The 14,561-nt window shown below is 27.9% G+C and overlaps 2 protein-coding genes across 3 annotated transcripts; one reads left to right on the top strand and one right to left on the bottom strand.

Annotated features, from left to right (window-relative positions):
- LOC111689175 (protein phosphatase 1 regulatory subunit 7) lies at positions 1-1,216 on the bottom strand. Its single transcript, XM_023451670.2, has one exon. The coding sequence runs from the start codon at positions 1,078-1,080 to the stop codon at positions 31-33; it is 1,050 nt and encodes a 349-aa protein (XP_023307438.2). The 5' UTR covers positions 1,081-1,216; the 3' UTR covers positions 1-30.
- A 1,235-nt stretch (positions 1,217-2,451) lies between these two features.
- LOC111689173 (endothelial differentiation-related factor 1 homolog) lies at positions 2,452-6,050 on the top strand. 2 transcript variants are annotated; one of them, XM_023451667.2, is made up of 4 exons: positions 2,452-2,553; positions 2,672-2,888; positions 5,097-5,257; positions 5,326-6,050. In XM_023451667.2, exons 2-4 carry the CDS (start codon positions 2,765-2,767, stop codon positions 5,476-5,478), a joined length of 438 nt encoding a protein of 145 aa, XP_023307435.1. In that variant the 5' UTR covers positions 2,452-2,553; positions 2,672-2,764; the 3' UTR covers positions 5,479-6,050. The 2 variants fall into 2 exon arrangements, with proteins under 2 accessions (XP_023307435.1, XP_046808331.1); XM_046952375.1 differs by having other exon boundaries at positions 2,505-2,597.
- Positions 6,051-14,561: the final 8,511 nt, after the last annotated feature.

Genomic DNA, 14,561 nt, shown 5'->3' with positions numbered 1-14,561 from the left:
AAAAAAAACTGTTTATTACAAACATTTTATTTATCGGCAAAGAGTAGCATCAATTTTTTCCAACCAAGGAGCTATATCTTTCAATTTACGACGATACATGGGATCCTTGGATACCGGACAATATTCCAAGTAAATAGTTTTCAAAGACTTATTATGCTTAATGTTTTCAATAGTTTTCCAATTTTCAATATTATTATCATTCAACCACAGCTCTTCCAACTGTGCCAGTTCCTCAATATTGTCTATACTTTTTAAACGATTCTTAGCCAAATCCAAAGTATCCAATTGTTTATTATTACTCAAATTTTCTATTATTTCTATGCCATTCTCTGATAGATATAGCTCTGTTAAATTAGTTAACTTATCCAGATTTTCAATCTTAACTATACGATTAGCCTGCAAACTTAAAATTTCCAAATTCACCAATTTATCAAGATTTTCTATTTTGGATATTTTATTTTTACCCAAAAATAATTGACGCAAATTCACCAAGGTATCCAGATTCTCAATAGTTTTAATTTTATTATCACCCAATTCCAGCATAGTAAGATTAGTTAGCATACCGATATTTTCTATATGAGTTATCTTGTTGCCAACCAAAAATAATTTTTCCAATTTCTTCAGATTTTCCAAATTTTCAATTTTAGTCAAACGATTAAAGCTGACATCGAGTATTTCTAAATTAACTAAAGCATCCAAATTTTCCAATTTTGTTATTTGATTGTCATAGAATTCTATTTCCACCAGTTTGGTCAATTTTTCTAGATTATCAATTTTCTTAATTAAATTCCAACGCAGCAAGAGGCGCTCTAGCTGGGTTAAAGGTTCTAGATTTTCCAATTTATCAATACGATGATGGTTTAAATCCAATTCATAGCACTCAGGATCACTATTTACTACATCCTCAATGGAGGCTAACTTTTCACCCGGTATTACATTAGGCTTATAAGATGCTTTCTCACAATTAGCCACTACATCCGATGTTGCTTGTGGGGTTTCATCTGCACTATTATTTTCCTCAGTTTTGTTGGTAGTCACTTCATTACTTGCTTCAATCTTATCATTTTCAGAATCAGCCATATTGTATTGTTAGTTGTTTTTTAAAAACAAAAATGAAAAACTTTTATTTATCACAAAATTAATGCAAAACAATTAAATTTCTCGCAAAATTCTAAATAAATGAATCAATTGGTCGTCAGAGCACAGTGACGACAAATATTAACTGCGTCAACGCTAATGATTTCAGCGGCGGCTTAAAATAAGCTAAATTTTAAATTTTATTTGAATAAATTTTTAACCATATTGAATAATAACGGTATATGTAACTGGAATTAAACAGTGGTACATATTTTAGAAGAAGAAAATCTTAAAATTGTTAATTTTAAATTAATTTTTAAAAATTGTTAATTTAATGAAATGAAAATGAAATAATTTTTTAAAATGTCATTTATAAAATTGGTATATAAAGCAATATTTACACTACAATGACATTTAGAACTTACGAGATTTCGAAACAAAATCTTTTTCGTTAATAGATTTAAAAAAAACAAGTTGTTTTAAGTGATTCAACATAGGGTTCTATAAATCAACTTTCGAATAATCGAACAATCGACATTTTGTCGAAAAAAGTCGAAAAGTCGACTATTTTGTTCCAAAAAGTCGATAACTCGACTATCATCTACGAAAAAAGTCGAAAAGTCGACTTTGTAAATAAAAGTCGAAAAAAGTCGGAAAGAGTCGAAAAGTCGAAAAAAGTCGGAAGAAGTCGAAAAAACTCAAAAATTGCAACAAATAGAAAAAATATAAATAAAATTTTTATTAATAATAATAAATAATAATAATAATAATAGTAATAATAATATAATGTTAAATGGCAACATTATAAATTTACGCTTCTGGCAACTTTATAAATTTATATAATAAAAACTCTGATCGGAAAAAGTCGAAAAAAGTGGGAAAGTCGAAATTAGTCGAAAAAAGTCGAAAAGTCGGAAAAAGTCGAAAAGTCGACTATTTATAAAATATTAAAAGTCGAAAAATCGACTTTTTATTATATGAGAAAAGTCGAAAAATCGACTTTTAACTAAATGCAAAAAGTCGAAAAGTCGACTTTTCATAAAATGCAAAAAGTTGAAAAGTCGACTTTTCGTTTCAACTATAGAACCCTAATTCAACATTGTTTTTAATGATTAATAACAAAAAAATAACATATTCAACACCATTTTGAAAAATGTTAATAAAATAATGTTTTTTTTTTTATTTTTTTAAATAATATTTTCTTTATTCGCAAAAATCACAAATACATATGTTTTGAAAGCGAAAAATTATATATTTGCGATATGTTATATCTTATAACGCTGATATTATACATTTTATAATATTACTTTTCAAAAATGAAAAGTTTAACATTTTCCCAGACTTTTTCACGTGTATATACAAAAACTACATTTTCATGCAACCCTGTTAAAAAAATTCACTGTTTGTTTTCTTGACACTGCATTTGTCATTGTATATTTTGGATTTTTCTGGAAAAAAGATATATTTAAGAAAATTGTAAGCACAAACTTTTAGTAAATTGAAATAGTTTTAGAAAACAAGTAAATAATTTCATAAAGTTGTGTATTAATTAAAAAAATATAATTATTTTTTACATATTTCATTATTGCCACAGATATTAAGTCATCTATCTACTTTTATTACATTACCACAATTAAGAAAATTATATAGACACACACACATACACATTACCGACTATACAGCAGACATGTCAGATTGGGATACAGTAACCGTACTGCGCAAGAAAGCTCCAAAGGCCGGTGCTCTTAAAACTGAAGCAGCCATTAATGCCGCCAGACGCCAAGGTGTACAAGTTGATACCCAACAAAAATGTAAGTTTTCATTTCATCTGTTATTCTTTCCAAACATGTACGTGTTTAAAAACAAACTACTATGGATGTAGTATCCACGGCAAATTTTTTAAGGTTAGGTTTTGTCATGGATTCTTGATAACCTTATTAAATGTTACTGTTTTTCTTTTCAATTCTTTATCGATTTGTATTGTTTTGGGCAAATTTCATCATACTTTTGCTAGTTTTTATAAATTGCAGAAAACAATGAAATAACACATGTGCATTGTGTATAAAAATATGTAAAGTTTAATTAACTCTTGTTCTAGTAAGAGAAAAAAGTTTAAGTAAAAGTAAAGCGGGATTGAAGGGGGAGGCAGCATTAACATTTGTATGCGTTTTTGGTGATGTTGGGGTTTTTGTTTTTATATACAAACACACACATGCCGACCAAGCCATTAATAATATTTGACCTATTTTTAGTTCTATTTAGTTGTTTGTTATCAATCTTAACTAAATGACATTTAGAGAAAGTTATTCTAGGAAGAATCTTCTCGGTTTTTATATATATATTTATATTTTTAAAGTTATACACATGTAGAATTTCTTTATGAAGCTTTCATAGATTCTTTTAGTTACTTTTGTTGTTTTCCACAACGTCATTTGTTTTTATTTTATGCAGAAGTAAACAAGTCAAATTGGTGCTAAATTTAGCATTCGGAATTTTAAATTTAGAACAAGTGTTTTTAGAGTTCATAAATATTTTGTATAAATTTTAAAACAAAATTGGATTTTTATTCTCTAAACGACTTAAGTGGGTGCGTATTATGCGTTTGTTTTTGATGTTTGTAACACCCAAAAGAAGATCCTAGGTCCTCTAATAATCGCCTCAGAATTACTTTTTTAATGTCGATTTATATATATTCGTTTGTGTCTTCATGTAGTCCTTGTATGCTCTTTAAGATAATTTGTTGAAATTTCAATTTTTGCAGTTTCCAATTTCGAACTCAGTTAAGACTGATATGTACTTAGGACTATAGTCTAATATAGAAACTACTAAAGACTAATCTATAGTCAATACTATCAGGTCTGTCACATAATTCCATTCCCATGAAAAGTGAAATTATTTTTTCTAATTTACTTTTTCAGAAAAGTAAAATTACAACTTTTTTAGAATGAAACTTCTTTACATTGTTAACGTGAAATTGACAATAGTTTAAAGTTATTACTATTTTTAAGTTTTTATCGATTTATTTACAAGAATTCTGTGACAGGCCTGTATACAAAAGCCCTACAGCCAATACTGTAGACTGATATACAGTTAAGACCAGAGGCGGATCCAAGGGGTTGGAAAAAGGGATGTTGTTGTTGTAACAGCTCAACTGTGGCCGATAGTTCTTTCCAGGGGAAATAACTTTCGGTTGATACAGCTGTCGCAGGGTTGACAATCTTTGGCCGAATATGACTCGGGTCGTTCCGGAGCGAAGATCCAATTGTCGTGGGAACGGGAAAAAGGGATGGTTAAGACTGATCTATAGTAACTATTAATGACTGACAAGCCTTTATACTAATCTATAGGAAAGAATGTACACTGATCTATAGTCAAGACTGTTATAGACTTATCTATAGTCTGTTAGACTTATCTATATATCTATATATAGTCTGTTAGACTTATCTATGTTATAGACTTATCTATAGTCACTATACTGATCTGTCTTCAAGACCGTAGATTAATCTATTGACAGATCTGTAGTCAAGACTGTAGACTAGTAGACAGATCTATAGTCAAGACTATATTCAATATTATGGATTAAAGACTAGTGATTGGGGTACAGTCGAGACTATAGACTAATAGTTATTTAGTTAGTTAGCTTGGAAGGAGTATGTATACACATAAAATCCGAAGAAATACACCTAGGCCTCTATCAGGCTGGCAATGGAACCCACAACCTCCGGTCTACCAGACTAAAACACTAACCTACCCAAGGCCAGATAGCTAGTTAGTTAGACAGTTTTATAAACTGATCTGTAGACAAGACTATAGACAGATATTAATAAAGACTAGTGTCTGATCTATAGTCAAGTTGTAGATCTATAGGCAGATCTATTACCGAGATTAGACGATATAGACGATATCTTATAAGTCATGATTATAGGAAGATCAAACTAGTGACTGATCTATAGACAAGACTGTTTCAAACTATTTAAAAGTATAAGTTTGTAAATAATTATCGTATTTAATACTTACAGATGGTGCTGGCACCAATAAACAACATGTAACAACTAAGAACACTGCCAAATTGGATCGTGAGACTGAAGAGTTGCGCCATGAAAAAGTTCCTCTAGAAGTGGGAAAAATTATTATGCAAGGACGTCAAGCTAAAGGTTTAAGTCAAAAGGATCTCGCTACTGTAAGTAAATACTCAAATTGAAATTTAACAAAACATTTTACTAATCTTTAGCAATTTTTTTGTTATAGAAAATTTGTGAAAAACAACAAGTAGTTACCGATTATGAGGCTGGCCGTGGTATACCCAATAACATGGTATTGGGTAAAATTGAACGTGTTATTGGTTTAAAATTGCGAGGAAAAGATCGCGGCCAACCATTGGCGCCTCCTGGTAAAAAGTGAGAAAAATCTACAACCGCTGCTTCAACGAGTGGCGGTTCTAGTGGGGGAGATATTATGACAGCCGTTGTTGGTAAACAAACAGCAAATAATAAATTAAAAGCAGAAAAATTAGTAACAAATAATGCTGCTAATACAGCAACAACAACAACAACGGCACCAAACTTAACATCTACTCACTTGGGCCACAACAATATAATAAACACAGCAACAGCTAGCAGCAAAAATAAGCTCAAATAAATTATCGGGAGGCATGCTGAATGAATGAATGTCTTGTATCAAACAACAACAACAACACAGTGCTAATTAAAATTATATAATGAATATTATTAAATTTATAATAAAAAGAAAAAAAAACAAGAAGGAGAGTGATTTAATGAAACCTTCTTTATTAAGAATTATCACAAAACAAAAAAAATCTTTTTTATTTTGGCTAGTTTCTATTTTGTTTCTAGTTTCTACAGCAAATCTTTATACAAAACACCCACATACATATATGTATCTAACAACACCCTGCAATACTTTTTCAAAACTATTTAAAATTAAATAATTTTAACAAATATTTAAAAAAAAAAACAAAAAATATTAATAAAATAATTAACAAGGAAAATGTATCAATTAAATGTAATAAATGTCAAAACGAATTAATAGAAACAAATACACTCTTTAACTATATTTAACCATAGATGGATGTTTAAAAACAAAAAAATAGAAAAACCATAACAAAAACATTTAAAAACTACCAACAAAAACTGTTTAAACATTTCAAATTTTTTTGTACTATTTAATTAACACACTTAATTGTTTTTAGTTTATTTTTTTTATAGTTAAACAATTTTTCTTAATTATTTCAAGGAAAAGTTATAAATGAATATTATTTAATATTATGTTATATATTTCTACAAAATTATTAAAAAAAATATATATATTTGGTTTTTTATTTAAACAAATATTTTAAATTGCATTTTATTATTTTAATTACATGGATTTTCTTTTTGTTTTCATTTGCAAACATTTTATTGTTTCAATTAACAACAAAATGTCCACTTCCTGTAAGTTGTTTATACTAAACAATTGTTTTTTTAATATTTTTATATTTGTACTACAAAAATATTATTATGAGTAACACGGAAGTGTGTTAAAAAACTTAATTTAATGGATTTAAAGCAAATATATATTCATAATTTAATTAATGAAATCAAATAAGTCGTATGCGTTTTAAATTAATAGATTTTAGCATTTAATTTTAAGGCAACGGGTTCAGAGATTAATTTCTAAATGTTCAATGGCGTTACTTAATTGGAATATTAATTCGACTTACAATTGGCTTGAGACTGATCTAAAGTGCAGACTATAAATTAATAACAAAAAATAAACTAAAAACAAGTCTTTAGACCAGACTTTCGAAAAAACTATAGACCGAAAATAGGGTTCAGAGAATATTTTGTAAATGTTCAATGTTAATACTTAATAAGAACATAAATTCAACTTATAACAGGCTATAGACCGATATAAAGTCAAGATTATAGACTGATCTATAGTCAAGACTATAGACTGATCTGTAGTCAAGACTATAGACTGATCTATAGTCAAGACTATAGACTGATCTATAGTCAAGACTATAGACTGATCTATAGTCAAGACTATAGACTGATCTATAGACTGATCTATAGTAAAGACTATAGACTGATCTATAGTCAAGACTATAGACTGATCTATAGTCAAGACTATAGACTGATCTATAGTCAAGACTATAGACTGATCTATAGTCAAGACTATAGACTGATCTATAGTCAAGACTATAGACTGATCTATAGTCGAGACTATAGACTGATCAATAGTCAAGACTATAGACTGATCTATAGTCAAGACTCTAGACTGATCTATAGTCAAGACTATAGACTGATTTATAGTCAAGACTATAAACTGATTTATCGTCAAGACTATAGACTGATATCGTCAAGACTATAGACTGATTTATAGTCAAGACTATAGACTGATCTATAGTCAAGACTATAGACTGATCTATAGTCAAGACTATAGACTGATCAATAGTCAAGACTATAGACTGATCTATAGTCTAGACTGATCTATAGTCAGGAGTATAGACTGATCTATAGTCAAGACTACAGACTGATCTATAGTCAATAGTATAGACTGATCTATAGACAAGACTATAGATTGATTTATAGTCAAGACTATAGACAACTCTATCGTCAAGACTATAGACAACTCTATAGTCAAGACTATAGACAACTCTATAGTCAAGACTATAGACAACTCTATAGTCAAGACTATAGACAACTCTATAGTCAAGACTATAGACAACTCTATAGTCAAGACTATAGACTGATCTATAGTTAAGACTATAGACTGATCTATAGTCAAGACTATAGACAACTCTATAGTCAAGACTATAGACAACTCTATAGTCAAGACTATAGACAACTCTATAGTCAAGACTATAGACAACTCTATCGTCAAGACTATATACTGATCTATAGTCAAGACTATAGACAACTCTATAGTCAAGACTATAGACAACTCTATAGTCAAGACTATAGACAACTCTATAGTCAAGACTATAGACAACTCTATAGTCAAGACTATAGACAACTCTATAGTCAAGACTATAGACAACTCTATAGTCAAGACTATATACTGATCTATAGTCAAGACTATAGACAACTCTATAGTCAAGACTATAGACAACTCTATAGTCAAGACTATAGACAACTCTATAGTCAAGACTATAGACAACTCTATAGTCAAGACTACAGACAACACTATAGTCAAGACTATAGACAACTCTATAGTCAAGACTATAGACAACTCTATAGTCAAGACTATAGACAACTCTATAGTCAAGACTATAGACAACTCTATAGTCAAGACTATAGACAACTCTATAGTCAAGACTATAGACAACTCTATAGTCAAGACTATGGACAACTCTATAGTCAAGACTATAGACAACTCTATAGTCAAGACTATAGACAACTCTATAGTCAAGACTATAGACAACTCTATAGTCAAGACTATAGACAACTCTATAGTCAAGACTGTAGACAACTCTATAGTCAAGACTATAGACAACTCTATAGTCAAGACTATAGACAACTCTATAGTCAAGACTATAGACAACTCTATAGTCAAGACTATAGACAACTCTATAGTCAAGACTATAGACAACTCTATAGTCAAGACTATAGACAACTCTATAGTCAAGACTATAGACTTATCTACAGTCGAGACTATAGACTGATCTATACTTATGACTATAGACTGATTTATAGTCAAGAATATAGATTGATCTATAGTCAAGACTATAGACTAATCTATATTCAAGACCGATCTATAGTTAAGACTATAGACTGATTTATAGTCAAGACTATAGACTGATTTATAGTCAAGACTATAGACTGATTTATAGTCAAGACTATAAACTGATCTATAGTCAAGACTATGGACTAATCTATATTCAGGACTGATCTATAGTCAAGACTATAGACCGACATACAGTCATGAATATATGACTGTTCTACAGTCAAGATTATAGACTGATCTATAGTCAAGATTATAGACTTATCTATAGTCAAGACTATAGACTTATCTATAGTCAAGACAAGACTATAGACTGATCTATAGTCTAGAGTATAGTAAGATAGCTATAGACTTACGGATAGCTATAGACTAAGTGATATTTGCAACTGTTTTAAAATATTTAATCCAAGTAAATAAAACTCACTGTTTCGTTTTGTGTTTCCAAAAATTTGTTCATTTATTTCTTTATTCCGGAAAAATAATAATAATAAAAAAAAATATTTGCGCTTCATATGTAACAATTAAAATAATAATTATTAAAAAAAAGAAATTTACAGTTAAAGTACTTAAAAACTACAATTATATAAATTAGAATTAAATAATAAAATTTAGATTTGTGTAATAATTTGTTTTTAAAATGTATATTTTGTTTTTGAAAATTTCGAAAGAAAAAAACCTCAGCCCTAAATACTAATACATATATTTAGTGTAAGTTTTAGTAAAACCAAGAGAAAGTTCAAGAAGTTATATAAGGAAATAGAACAGAGAAATTACAATAGAATGGAATATTTTTGAAGAAAATATTTTATAAAAATTTCAGTCATTTAGGGTTAAAAAGTCAAACAACTTAGCAAGGTGATAGATCACTTAAGTTTTAACCCAAACTTAGTTTTATATGCAAATTTAAAAAAAAAATTTGTTGTGTTGTTATTTAATTCTTTTTTTTTCTAACAAAATAATGTTTTTATGCGTGGAATTGTGTTGTTTTTTTTTCTATTTGTTATAAAATGCATTTTAATTGGGGTTTCTTTTAGACAAAGAAAAAGAATGATTTGAACAAATATAAACTAAAACAATTTTTGCCTATTTTGAATACTTAATTATGGTTGTTTAGAAATCTAAAATTTCTCTTTTTTTAATTGCTGTTAATTAATACAAGGTAAAAGCAAACAATAACTTATGTAAATTGTTTTAATTCTTGTGTTTTTTTTTTGTTTTATTTTATATTTTATTTTTTTGCAAAAGTAAAAGAAACTAAGTTCTTTAAACGTTTTATTTTGTTAAATAACCTTTTTAAACTTTGATACATTTCTAATAAGAATGTATTGTTTTACCTAATTATTTAAAATTATTTTTATACAATGGAACAATAATTATTTTTATTATTTAATTGTTTTATTAATTAAAATGTTTTAATTTAAATTTGTTTTTTTTATAAATATTTTTTTTCTTTATTTTATTTGAAAACTATTACAAAAATTACATTTCATACTCGTATTTTAGGTTTTTTTTTAATTTTGTTTGTTTTATTTTCAACTAATTTTTGTTTATAAATATTTATTTTTTTATAGAAAACTATTTAGTGGGCAACACGTTTTTTCAGTTTTGTGTTATTTTAATACTTTGTTTAGTTTTAAAATCTGTCTTCGAAATTGTAGAAAGTGAAATTTGTTTTTGCTTTTTTTATTAAATTTAATTGATTGGTGCATTAAACTTTTAACCAATGCATTTTTAAAAGTTATTCTCCAACAGTTGAAAAAAAAATTTTTTCTTTAAATTTTAATTTTTTTTCAGTTTTTTCTATAGGTGGACTATAAACCAGACTACATTCTAGATTATAGGCATTACTATAAGCTAGACAAAAGACTTTTCTGTAGACTAGACTAAAGATTATACTATGGACTAGACTACAGATCAGTCTATAGTCTTGACTATAGATTTGTCTATAGTCTTTACTTTAGATTTGTCTATAGTCTTGACTATAGATCAGTCTATAGTCTTGACTATAGATCAGTCTATAGTCTTGACTATAGATCAGTCTATAGTCTTGACTATAGATCAGTCTATAGTCTTGACTATAGATCAGTCTATAGTCTTGAATATAGATCAGTCTATAGTCTTGATTATAGATCAGTATAAAGTCTTGACTATAGATCAGTCTATAGTCTTGGCTATAGATCAGTCTATAGTCTTGACTATAGATCAGTCTATAGTCTTGACTATAGATCAGTCTATAGTCTTGACTACAGATCAGTCTATAGTCTTGACTATAGATCAGTCTATAGTCTTGACTATAGATTAGTCTATAGACTTGGCTATCGATTAGTCTATAGTCTTGACTATAGATTAGTCTATAGTCTTGACTATAGATTAGTATATAGTCTTGACTATAGATTAGTCTATAGTCTTGACTATAGATTAGTCTATAGTCTTGACTATAGATTAGTCTATAGTCTTGACTATAGATTAGTCTATAGTCTTGACTATAGATTAGTCTATAGTCTTGACTATAGATCTGTCTATAGTCTTGACTATAGATCTGTCTATAGTCTTGACTATAGATCTGTCTATAGTCTTGACTATAGATCTGTCTATAGTCTTGACTATAGATCTGTCTATAGTCTTGACTATAGATCTGTCTATAGTCTTGACTATAGATCTGTCTATAGTCTTGACTATAGATCTGTCTATAGTCTTGACTATAGATCTGTCTATAGTCTTGACTATAGATCTGTCTATAGTCTTGACTATAGATCAGTCTGTAGTTTTGACTATAGATCAGTCTATAGTCTTGACTATAGATCAGTCTGTAGTCTTGACTATAGATCAGTCTATAGTCTTGACTATAGATCGGTCTATAGTCTTTACTATAGGTTTTTGACAAAACTGTAGATAAGACTTTAGCCAAGACCAAACGCAATCGTCTATAGTAGACTATGGTTTATACTTTAGACTCGACAACAGACTAGACAATAGCCCAGACTATACCTTACTATAGAACAAACAAAATACTAGGCATTCTACAAGATTTTATAGCAGTCTACAGCTAGTCTATAGACTAGAAAACAATCTAGATTATAGACTAGACATTAAACAAAACTATGGACTAGACTTTAGACTAGATTATTGAATAGACTATAGACCAGAATACAGATTAGACTATTGGCCAGACTATAGACTATATAAACTTTAAACTAGGTTTAGACTAGACTATAGATCAAACTGTAGAATAGACTTAGGTCGAGTCCAAAGGTCTCATTTATTATAGACTACTATATACCAGATTAATGAATATACTATAGACTATACTATAGACCAAACTACAGATCAGACTATAGCCCATACTATAGACTATGCTATAGAACAGGCAATAAACTAGACTTTAGACATGTCTATATGGTAGACTATAGAACAGAATACATACTAGACTATTGGCCAGACTATATAAACCATAGATCTGACTTTAGACTAGACTATATACCAGACTGTAGACTAAACTATAGACTAGACTTTAGACTCAACATTTAACTAGACTAAAGACAAGGTTTTAGACTAGACTACAGATCAGCCTTTAGACTAGACTGTGGACTAAACTATAGGCTAGACTTTAGACCAAACATTAGACTAGACTAAAAACAAATCTTTAGACTAGACTACAGATCAGTCTTCAGACTAGACTATTGACTAGGCTATAAACTAGACTTTAGTTTAGTTTTTTGCCCCTTTTTTCTTATATTCCAAAACTAAACAAAGTATTAAACTTAAAAATTAGCAAAAAATTTGTTTAAAATATTCAAATTTTATAATTTCTAAACGTATTTATATCAATGATTGCTCTCCCAGGAGAATTTATCCTTTGAAATAAATATATTTTGAGTTTTTTATGTTCTTAAAGCAGATTCAGTAACCTATTTTAGAAACTCATTAATGAACAGCTGATTTTTGTAAATATTACTTTACTGATTACTGAAAAATACACAAAACATAGATTAAACTATGTTTAAGCAAAGAATGTAGATTATCTTTATCAGAAAAACTCGCCCTAACAAAAACTGAGTTGTTTTTATAGAAAATTTTTAAAAAATAGTTTTTTGTCGTCTTTTTGAATTCGGGCAAAAAGTCCTTAAAGTTTGTAAAAATTACGTTAAAACTCTTTAATAGAAAATCGATGTCCATGTTTCTAAATCAGTTTTTTTCATTCTTAATTTAAGATTTTTCTTTTTCATTCTCAATTTAAATTGTTCCTTTAATTGTTACTGAATCACTGCTTTAAGTTATATTTCAATGTTTTTTTTTTGGTAATTTTCTTTTAATACAAGTTTTTAACATTTTGTTTTTTTTTAATAGTTTTAATGTCACTCTGGCATGTGATGTCTTGTTACTTTTTTTTAATAAATATTTTAAATTTGAAAAATATTTTTTATTTTTTTTAATATATTTTAAACTTTTTTTCTTTTTCTTTATAAAAAAAATCGGTTTTTTTGTTAATTGTTTTTTTTTACTAAAAAGAAATTTTAAATATTTTTTTTCAAAGTCTGTCAAAAAATATTTCCAAACTTTCTCTTTAGTTTAAGCATAGATTTGTATGCAAAATTATTTGTGTAACTTTTTTTTTTATAAAAAACCATATTCCTTGGTATACACATTAGTAGAAAAAATATTATTTAATATACAAATATAGAAAATATATAATAGAAAAAATATATTAAAGTTATTTAACGCAATTAAGGGTTTTTTTAATAGATTTTGTTGCAAATAAGCAAAGGTCAAAGGTCTTGGAAAGTTCAAAAGTTTCTAAAAACATGTGGAGAAAATTGTTGTAATATTTGCAAAATATTAATCAATGTTTGGAATAACTTATATTATTATTTATAAGGTCTCTTTAGACTTTTGTTGTTTGTTATGTTTTGCAACATGTTGCCAAGTGTTTCTAAGTTTTGTGTAAAGACAGACAAATTTAATGTTTTGTTTTATTTGACATCTTTCAAATTGTTTTCAATAATTCAACGTTTAGGACCATTTCGATTTATCTTAGTCTTTAAAAATGTTTAGCAACATGTTGCCAATTGTTTGAAATAATCAAAAGTATTATTTTACCATTCTTTCAAATTGTATTTGTTTAACAATAAGTTTGTCAATAACTTTAATGCATTAAGGTTATGACCCAGGAAATGTTTAGCAACAAGTTTTTATCATGTGAAATGTTTAGCAACTAGTTGCTAACATTTTGCAACAAACAAAAGAACTGTTTAACTTTTTTCTTACAATTTAGTTGTTTAAATCTTGTTAATAATTTTATTTTAATAAAAGTACATTTTAGTCTTATAACATGTTAAGCAATAACATGCCAGTTGTTTGCAACATTCAAAAGTATTGTTGAAATGTCTAATGAAATGTTTAGCAACAAGTTGCCAATAATTAGCAACAATCAAAAGGATTGTTTTACTAGTTTCTGATGTTTAATTTACAACGTTTTAAAAGTTCTATCAAGCAGTTTTTCTCACATAAAAGTTTGACAACATGTTGTTAATAACTTTAAAAGAATAAATGCTATATGTTGCCAATAGCTTGTACTAATGAATAGAACAATTTTCTTATGTTGTTGCAACATGTTGAAAATACGAGCTCATTAACAATATTTGGTTTAGCAACAAGATGCTCAATTGCTTGTAATAATGTATAGAACAGTTTCATTACTTTTCTAAGGTTTTTGGGCAAATGTTTAGCAACATATTGCCCATAACTTTAAGGCATTCAAAGTA

The sequence above is a fragment of the Lucilia cuprina genome, chromosome 5 (genome assembly GCF_022045245.1).
Source record: "Lucilia cuprina isolate Lc7/37 chromosome 5, ASM2204524v1, whole genome shotgun sequence".
In the NCBI taxonomy this organism is placed as follows: domain Eukaryota; kingdom Metazoa; phylum Arthropoda; class Insecta; order Diptera; family Calliphoridae; genus Lucilia; species Lucilia cuprina.
The sequence above is the reverse complement of the archived record's forward strand: the minus strand, read 5'-3'. Positions and strand labels throughout refer to the sequence as shown.